Raw genomic sequence first — 9,089 nt, 5'->3', positions numbered from 1 at the left:
GTCTGTAACCATGGAAACTTAAAAGTCTGCGGCTGTATACACAAAACGAGTTTTTTTTCTGATTTTCCGTCTTTGTTTATTTTCCCCTCCATTCTCCAAGAGCCATAGGACAGATATATAGATATATATATATATGTCGCGGGCGGAGGAGGGGACTCTGCGCTCTCCCACTGCTCGGGTCCGGCCGCTGCTGCTGCGGCTACTGCTCGGTGGTGGCTCGAGCGGTGGGCCGGATCCCGGGGACTTGAGCAGCGTTCCTCGCCCATGAGTGAAAAGGGTGGGGATTGATTGTGGGGATTTGATATTGTCTGTGACGCCACCCACGGTTGTGGTGAGATTGGTGACACCACCGCTGCTCTGGACGGGGATCCCGGGAGCGATGATAGGGAGCAGCCTGGGTGTTAGTTCTCCCCTCCGTGGGTAGGGGGTTGGTAGTCCCGGGGCCCGGTGATGGGGTAGGGATGGATTGCAGGCGGGTTACAGGGCCTGGTGAGGTGCAGGGTCGCGGGGGCAGCGCTGTGCCGCACGGCACGGTGGTACTCACTCAGCCAATCATGAACACAAAGTCTCCGGTAAAACAAACGGCTGACTGGACGGGTCCCACAGACGGCTGCGGTGTTTTTCCCCTGACCCCAGGTTGGTAATGTAAGTCCTTTCCTGCACCTTCCGTACGCTCCTCCTGCGCTCCGGTTTCCAGCTGGCTCCCCGGTTCAGTACCGGTGGGCCACCGCCCAGCCCCGGCTACCTACGGTTCCACCAGACTGTCTTCCCGGCTCTCGCAGACGGCCACTACCGTCTGCCTAACTGCTACACGAGGGCCCTAGGCTCCAACTTAGGCCCAGTCTGCGTCTGCCTCTCTGCAGACCTCCTCTCTCTTCCTCTGCCTGGACTTGTCTGGCTTGTTTCCTGCCTCAGGCCAGCTAAACTCCTCGGTGGGCGTCTCCATCTGCCTGACTCCGCCCACCTGGTGTGTCTGTCTGAGCCCGAGGAAGAAATCAGGTCTCACTGGGGATTTCTGCTGTGAACTGCTGGGGGTGAGGGTGTGTGTGTGTTGTTACCTGTGGCCCCTGGCTTGTCCAGGGCGCCACATATATATACAGTATTTAGCTATATTGTAAGAGGAAATAAAAAATAAATTCTATATACTTAAAAATAAAAATGTTATATATACGGTATACTGGCTGTAGTACCCGGAATTGCCCGGGAGAGTAACTGTCTCTCTGTCTGTCTCCCAGTCTCTCTCTGTAACGCTCTGTCTCTCTGTATCTCTGTCTCTCTCTGTCTCTCTCTCTCTCTCTGTGTCTCTCTCTGTGTCTCTGTGTGTCTCTCTTTGTCTTTCTGTGTGTGTGTGTGTGTGTGTGTGTGTGTCTCTGTTTCTTTCTGTTTCTCTGTCTCTCTCTGTGTCTCTCTCTGTCTCTCTCTCTCTCTGTATCGCTCTCTCTGTATCTCTCTCTGTCTGTTTCTGTGTGTCTCTTTCTCTGTCTCTTTCTGTCTCTCTCTGTGTCTCTCTCTGTCTGTTTCTGTGTGTCTCTCTCTGTTTCTCTCCCTGTCTCTCTCCCTCTCTGTCTGTCTCTCTGTGTCTGTCTCTCTCTGTGTCTCCTTGTCTGTCTCTGTCTCTCTCCCTCTCTGCCTGTCTTTCTATCTGTCTCTCTGTTTCCCTCTCTGTCTTTGTATATCTCTGTCTCTCTCTATCTCTGTCTGTCTCGCTCACTGTCTTTCTCTCTGTCTCTCTCCCTCTCTGTCTGTCTTTCTGTCTATCTCTCTGTTTTTCTCTGTCTTTATATGTGTCTCTCTCTGTCTCTCTCTCTGTCTCTCTCCGTTTTTCTCCCTGTCTCTCTCCTTCCCTGTCTGTCTCTCTCTGTCTCTCTGTCTCCTTGCCTGTCTCTGTCTCTCTCCCTCTCTGTCTGTCTTTCTGTCTGTCTCTCTGTTTCTCTCTCTGTCTTTGTCTATGTCTCTCTCCTTGTCTCTCTGTCTGTCTCTCTCTCACTGTCTTTCTCTCGGTCTCTCTCCCTCTCTGTCTGTCTTTCTGTCTGTCTCTCTGTTTCTGTCTCTGTCTTTGTCTCTGTCTCTCTCCTTGTCTCTCTGTCTCTCTCTCACTGTCTTTCTCTCGGTCTCTCTCCCTGTCTGCCTCTCTCTATCTCTCTCTGTCTCTCTGTCTCTCTCCTTGTCTTTCTGTCTGTCTATCCGTCTCTCTGTTTCTCTCTCTGTCTGTCTATTTGTCTCTCCACCGACATCATGTTACTTCACACATAAGCTTCTATACTAACAATGTCCATTGTTGCCTATAGCAACCAATCACAGCTCCTATTAATGACTTCTAGCTCCCAGCTCCATTGACTTTAATATAAGCAGGTTTTTTTGGCAAAAAACTGTAAAGTGCGAGGTTAAATTTTCCCCTCAAAACATAGTTTGTGACGTTCCGATTCACATGAGGCGTCTGTGCAAAATTTTACACACATACATACATACATACATACACTCATCTTTATATATTAGACATCTATACATATCTAGTGTGTTGTGGTCTAAACCCTTACATTCATTTTCCACAGAGCGTCTGGTTGAAACTTGGAAGGAAGCCGGGATGCCACTGCAGTCACCATCCGCTGCCGAGTGCAATTTCTGCCACCGCCCACTACACTTTGACCTGATGAGTGAGTGGGAGCGTACATACTTTGGAAACATGGAGCCAAAATACATCACTATGTACGCATAAGCCTGCATGGAGAGCCTCGACACACCGGTGCTAGCAGTCCTACTGCAAAACTGCCCCCTACCTATATACACAGTCCCATTGGCTAATCACAAACTATTCATACTCAGCTGACTGACATGGGCGTACTGTCATTGCAACAGAATCTGTTAGGTGGCTTAAAGGGGATATGTCACTTGTCATAAATAGGTATTTTTGTTATCTAGTGTAAATCCCTCTGTTCTCCTGAATCCGGCGATGTTTTTCTTTTGTTTCTGTGACTCTCCGTTCCTGAGATATGGTCCTCTCTTCCCAGTCCCTAAGTCTACTTTTATAAGCTAAGTGGGTGTGGTCCTCAACTATTCTTTGTGGGCGTCTTCTTTAATGACACGCCCACTTTATATGCAGGAATAATCGGCCATATCTCAGGAACCGAGAGGCGCAGAAACAAAAGAAAAACATCGCCGGATTCAGGAGAACAGCGGCATTTATACCAGATGAGAGAAATTACATATTTATGGCAAGTAACAGGTCCCCTTTTACACTTTGTGGACTAGTTTAGTCCACCATAACTGCTATTTTCTATAGTCTCTCACTACTACTCCCAAAAATGTTATAATCAAGCTTCAGTATAAAGATTTTTTGCACTTAGTGGGGCAAATTTAACAAAACTGTCTGTTGACCACAGCAACCAATCACTGCAGAGCTTTCATTTTTTACAAGAAAAGTTTATAAAGTGAAAGCTCAGCTCTGATTGGTTACTATGGGCAATAGAGAGACTTTTTTTTTTCTTCTAGACAGTTTTTGATAAAGGAAGCCTAGATATGTATCATCTGCATATAATGGATGGATCGCCGTGTCTGGGCTGCCGGTGTGTTTGAGACGTTCATACGTCAACTGACAATAAAGTGTTCTGCAACATTATTGTGCTTGTCTGTGATGGGGACGATGGAAAGGGTTATAATAGTAATATCCCTTACTAAAAAGAAACTCATCAGTAAGATTGTGCCGCCACATCTTGTAGGGATTCGGAGTCACATGATGGTTTCTTCACGGTGTACATATAACAGAACCTGAGATAAAAACAACATGAGCAAATACCCTGCAGTAAGTAAATGAATAAATAGTTATAGTACATGCAAATAACATAGGGTACTTAGGTGACACTATCTGGAACAATCTAATATATAAAGCTCAGTGTATGTATGTGGGTATGTATGTGTGTATGTATGTATGTGTGTATGTATGTGTGTGTATGTATGTATGTATGTGTGTGTGTATGTGTGTATGTATTTGTGTATGTATGTATGTATGTATGTGTGTGTATGTATGTGTATGTATATATGTGTGTATGTATGTATGTATGTGTGTATGTAAGTATGTGTGTATGTATGTATGTGTGTGTGTATGTATGTGTGTATGTATGTATGTATGTGTGTATGTAAGTATGTGTGTATGTATGTATGTGTGTATGTGTGTATGTGTGTATATGTGTGTATGTGTGTATGTGTGTATGTGTGTATGTATGTATGTGTGCATGTATGTGTGTATGTATGTGTGTATGTATGTATGTGTGTATGTGTGTGTATGTATGTGTGTATGTATGTACAGTCATATGAAAAAGTTTGGGCACCCCTATTAATGGTAACCTTTTTTCTTTATAACAATTTGGGTTTTTGCTATTTCAGTTTCATATATCTAATAACTGATGGACTGAGTAATATTTCTGGATTGAAATGAGGTTTATTGCACTAACAGAAAATGTGCAATCCGCATTTAAACAAAATTTGCAAAAGTGCAAAAGTATGCAAAAGTATGGGCACCCTTATCAATTTCTTGATTTGAACCCTCCTAACTACTTTGTACTGACTTACTAAAGCACTAAATTGGTTTTGTAACCTCATTGAGCTTTGAACTTCATAGGCAGGTGTATCCAATCATGAGAAAAGGTATTTAAGGTGGCCACTTGCAAGTTGTTCTCCTATTTGAATCTCCTATGAAGAGTGGCATCATGGGCTCCTCAAAACAACTCTCAAATGATCTGAAAACAAAGATTATTCAACATAGTTGTTCAGGGGAAGGTACAAAAAGTTGTCTCAGAGATTTAAACTGTCAGTTTCCACTGTGAGGAACATAGTAAGGAAATGGAAGAACACAGGTACAGTTCTTGTTAAGCCCAGAAGTGTCAGGCCAAGAAAAATATCAGAAAGGCAGAGAAGAAGAATGGTGAGAACAGTCAAGGACAATCCACAGACCACCTCCAAAGACCTGCAGCATCATCTTGCTGCAGATGGTGTCACTGTGCATCGGTCAACAATGCAGCGCACTTTGTACAAGGAGAAGCTGTATGGGAGAGTGATGCAAAAGAAGCCGTTTCTGCAAGCACGCCACAAACAGAGCCGCCTGAGGTATGCAAAAGCACATTTGGACAACCCAGTTACATTTTGGAAGAAGGTCCTGTGGACTGATGAAACAAAGATTGAGTTGTTTGGTCATACAAAAAGGCGTTATGCATGGAGGCAAAAAACACGGCATTCCAAGAAAAGCACTTGCTACCCACAGTAAAATTTGGTGGAGGTTCCATCATGCTTTGGGGCTGTGTGGCCAATGCCGGCACCGGGAATCTTGTTAAGGTTGAGGGTCGCATGGATTCAACTCAGTATCAGCAGATTCTTGACAATAATGTGCAACAATCAGTGACGAAGTTGAAGTTACGCAGGGGATAGATATTTCAGCAAGACAATGATCCAAAACACCGCTCCAAATCTACTCAGGCATTCATGCAGAGGAACAATTACAATGTTCTGGAATGGCCCAGTCCCCAGACCTGAATATCATTGAACATCTGTGGGATGATGTGAAGCGGCTGTCCATGCTCAGCGACCATCAAACTTAACTGAACTGGAATTGTTTTGTAAACAGTAATGGTCAAATATACCTTCATCCAGAATCCAGGAACTCATTAAAAGCTACAGGAAGCGACTAGAGGCTGTGATTTGTGCAAAAGGAGGATCTACAAAATATTAATGTCACTTTTATGTTGAGGTGCCCATACTTTTGCAACGGTCAAATTTTGTTTAAATGCAGATTCCACATTTTCTGTTAGTGCAATAAACCTCATTTCAATCCAGAAATATTACTCAGTCCATCAGTTATTAGATATATGACACTGAAATAGCAAAAACCCAAATTGTTATAAAGAAAAAAGGTTAACATTAATAGGAGTGCCCACACTTTTTCATATGACGGTACGTGTGTATGTGTGTGTCCCCACTAAAGGAATTTGCGCCGTCGCATTTACAATCACGAAATATTGCACAGACGCCTCATGGGACTCAGGGAATGTCATAGACTATGTTCTGACAGGAAAATGTAACCCTGTGCTTTACAGTTATTTTCCAAAATCCTGCCTCCATTAAACTGAATGGAGGTGGGAGCTACAGGCTATTAATAGCAACTGTCAGTGGTTGCTATAGGAACAAAATAAACTGTTAGCTAATAAGATGTCAGTGGTGAGACAGATAGAGAGAGACAGAGACAGGGACTGATGGGGAAAGAGATAGACCTGGAAAGAGGCAGACAAAGACAGACGGGGAAAGAGACAGACAAAGACAGACGGGGAAAGAGACAGACAAAGACAGACGGGGAAAGAGACAGACGGGGAAAGAGACAGACAGGGAGACAGACACACACAGAGATGGAGACAGACAGACTGATACAAATACAGACAGAGAGATAGAAACAGACAGACAAAGAAAGACACAGACAGACTGGGAGAGGGACAGAGAGACAGTTACTATCCCGGGCAACGTCGGGTACTACAACTAGCAAAGCATAAAAGTCATCCCACCACTACCATATTTACTAGTATTTATTTTGCACTAAATGGCAGTATTATGTGAGCTGTATATTTACTAGTATTTTCTTGGCAATATATGGCGGTATTATGTGAGCTGTATATTTATTAGTATTTTCTTGGCACTATATGGCAGTATAGTGTTGTTTTTATATTTAGTATTATTTTCTTGGCATTAAATGGCAGTATTATGTGAGCTGTATATTTACTAGTATTTTCTTGGCAATATATGGCGGTATTATGTGAGCTGTATATTTACTAGTATTTTCTTGGCAATATATGGCGGTATTATGTGAGCTGTATATTTACTAGTATTTTCTTGGCAATATATGGCGGTATTATGTGAGCTGTGTATTTATTAGTATTTTCTTGGCACTATATGGCAGTATAGTGTTGTTTTTATATTTAGTATTATTTTCTTGGCATTAAATGACAGTATTATGTGAGCTGTATATTTACTAGTATTTTCTTGGCACTATATGACGGTACTATGTGAGCTGTATATTTACTAGTATTATCTTGGCACGATATGGTGGTACTATGTGAGCTGTATATTTACTAGTAATATCTTGGCACTATATGGCGGTATTATGTGAGCTGTATATTTACTAGTGTTTTCTTGTCACTACATGGCAGTATAGTGTTGTTTGTATATTTAGTATTATTTTCTTGGCATTAAATGGCAGTATTATGTGAGCTGTATATTTACTAGTATTATCTTGGCACGATATGGTGGTACTATGTGAGCTGTATATTTACTAGTAATATATTGGCACTATATGGCGGTATTATGTGAGCTGTATATTTACTAGTATTTTCTTGGTACTATATGGCGATATTATGTGAGCATTATATTTACTAGTATTTTCTTGGCACTACATGGCAGTATTATGTTGTCATTATATTTAGTATTTTCTTGGCACTAAATGGCAGTATTATGTGAGCTGTATACTCACTAGAATGTTTTGCCACTATATGGCGATATTAGGAGAGCTATATATTTACTAGTAATTTCTTGGTACTATATGGCGGTATTATATGAGCTGTATATTTACTAGTATTTTCTTGGCAATATATTGCGGTATTATGTGAGCTGTATATTTATTACTATTTTCTTGGCGCTAAATGGCGTAATTATGTGAGCTGTATATTTACTAGTTTTTTTTCTTGGCACTGAGTGGCAGTATTATGTAGACTGTATAATTAGTATAATTTTCTTGGCACTAAATATTGGTATTCTGTGAGTAGTAGTTTCATGACACTAAATAGCGGTATTTTTAGAGCTATATATTTTTCTGTATTTTATTTTCACCGATGAAGACAAAAAAATATTGCTCTTTAAGGAGAATTATTTACTGCAGTATAAAATGTGGGCACTAATTGGCGGTATTATGTAGGTTATATATTCAGCAGTTTCTTTTCTTAGCACTAAATGGCAGCATTACGTGCGCTATTTATTTACTAGCATTTTCTTCATACTCCATGGCAGCATTATGTGGGCCTGATATTTAGTAGTACCTTCTTGGCACTAAATGGCGGTATTGTGTCAGTCGTGTATGTAGTAGTTTTTTGCGGGTTTTTTGCAATAACTGGCGGTATTATGGGACTTTTAATGGCCGAATCAAGCAGAATTGTCATCATTCAGTCAATAGTGACCATTATGCTAGCCATGGATAATATATCACAGTCAGGCTAGTAGGGCATGTACCCGACATTGTGATCACCGACCCACTTACCTGGATTTTAAGAACTAAATCATTCTCAGCAAACCACCAGATGGCGCTCTCAGCTTTATTTCACAAAAAATCACTCTGATCACCTGGATGGGTAAACAATAAACAGGTAATGTATAGGGCACCTGGGGCAGGTAACGTATAGGGCACCTGGGGCAGGTAACGTATAGGGCACCTGGGGTAGGGGATGTATAGGGCACCTGGGGCAGGTAACGTATAGGGCACCTGGGGTAGGGGATGTATAGGGCACCTGGGGCAGGTAACGTATAGGGCACCTGGGGTAGGGGATGTATAGGGCATCTGCGGCAGGTAATGTATAGGGCACCTGGGGTAGGGGATGTATAGGGCACCTGGGGCAGGTAATGTATAGGGCACCTGGGGTAGGGGATGTATAGGGCACCTGGGGCAGGTAACGTATAGGGCACCTGGGGTAGGGGATGTATAGGGCATCTGCGGCAGGTAATGTATAGGGCACCTGGGGTAGGGGATGTATAGGGCACCTGGGGCAGTTAATGTATAGGGCACCTGAGGCAGGTAACGTATAGGGCACCTGCGGCAGGTAACGTATAGGGCACCTGGGGCAGGTGACGTATAGGTCACCTGGGGCAGGTAACGTATAGAGCACCTGGGGCAGATAATGTATAGGGCACCTGGGGCAGGTAACGTATAGGGCACCTGGGGCAGGTAACGTATAGGGCATCTGGGGCAGGTAATGTATAGGGCATCTGCGGCAGGTAATGTATAGGGCACCTGGGGCAGGTAACGTATAGGGCACCTGGGGCAGGTAATGTATAGGGCACCTGGGGCA

At 43.1% G+C, this 9,089-nt stretch overlaps 1 protein-coding gene across 1 annotated transcript in view; it reads left to right on the top strand.

The window, feature by feature from the left end:
* The window catches only part of LOC142251446 (5-aminolevulinate synthase, erythroid-specific, mitochondrial-like), a 19,994-nt gene extending 16,991 nt beyond the window's left edge, over positions 1-3,003 (top strand). The window contains exon 11 of the mRNA XM_075324253.1: positions 2,553-3,003. Within this exon, the coding sequence (XP_075180368.1) occupies positions 2,553-2,716 (164 nt within the window). The 3' untranslated portion in view covers positions 2,717-3,003. The remainder of the gene's footprint in view (positions 1-2,552) is intronic.
* The last annotated feature ends 6,086 nt before the right edge of the window (positions 3,004-9,089 follow it).

The sequence above is a fragment of the Anomaloglossus baeobatrachus genome, chromosome 9 (genome assembly GCF_048569485.1).
Source record: "Anomaloglossus baeobatrachus isolate aAnoBae1 chromosome 9, aAnoBae1.hap1, whole genome shotgun sequence".
Lineage (NCBI taxonomy): Eukaryota > Metazoa > Chordata > Amphibia > Anura > Aromobatidae > Anomaloglossus > Anomaloglossus baeobatrachus.
The sequence above is the reverse complement of the archived record's forward strand: the minus strand, read 5'-3'. Positions and strand labels throughout refer to the sequence as shown.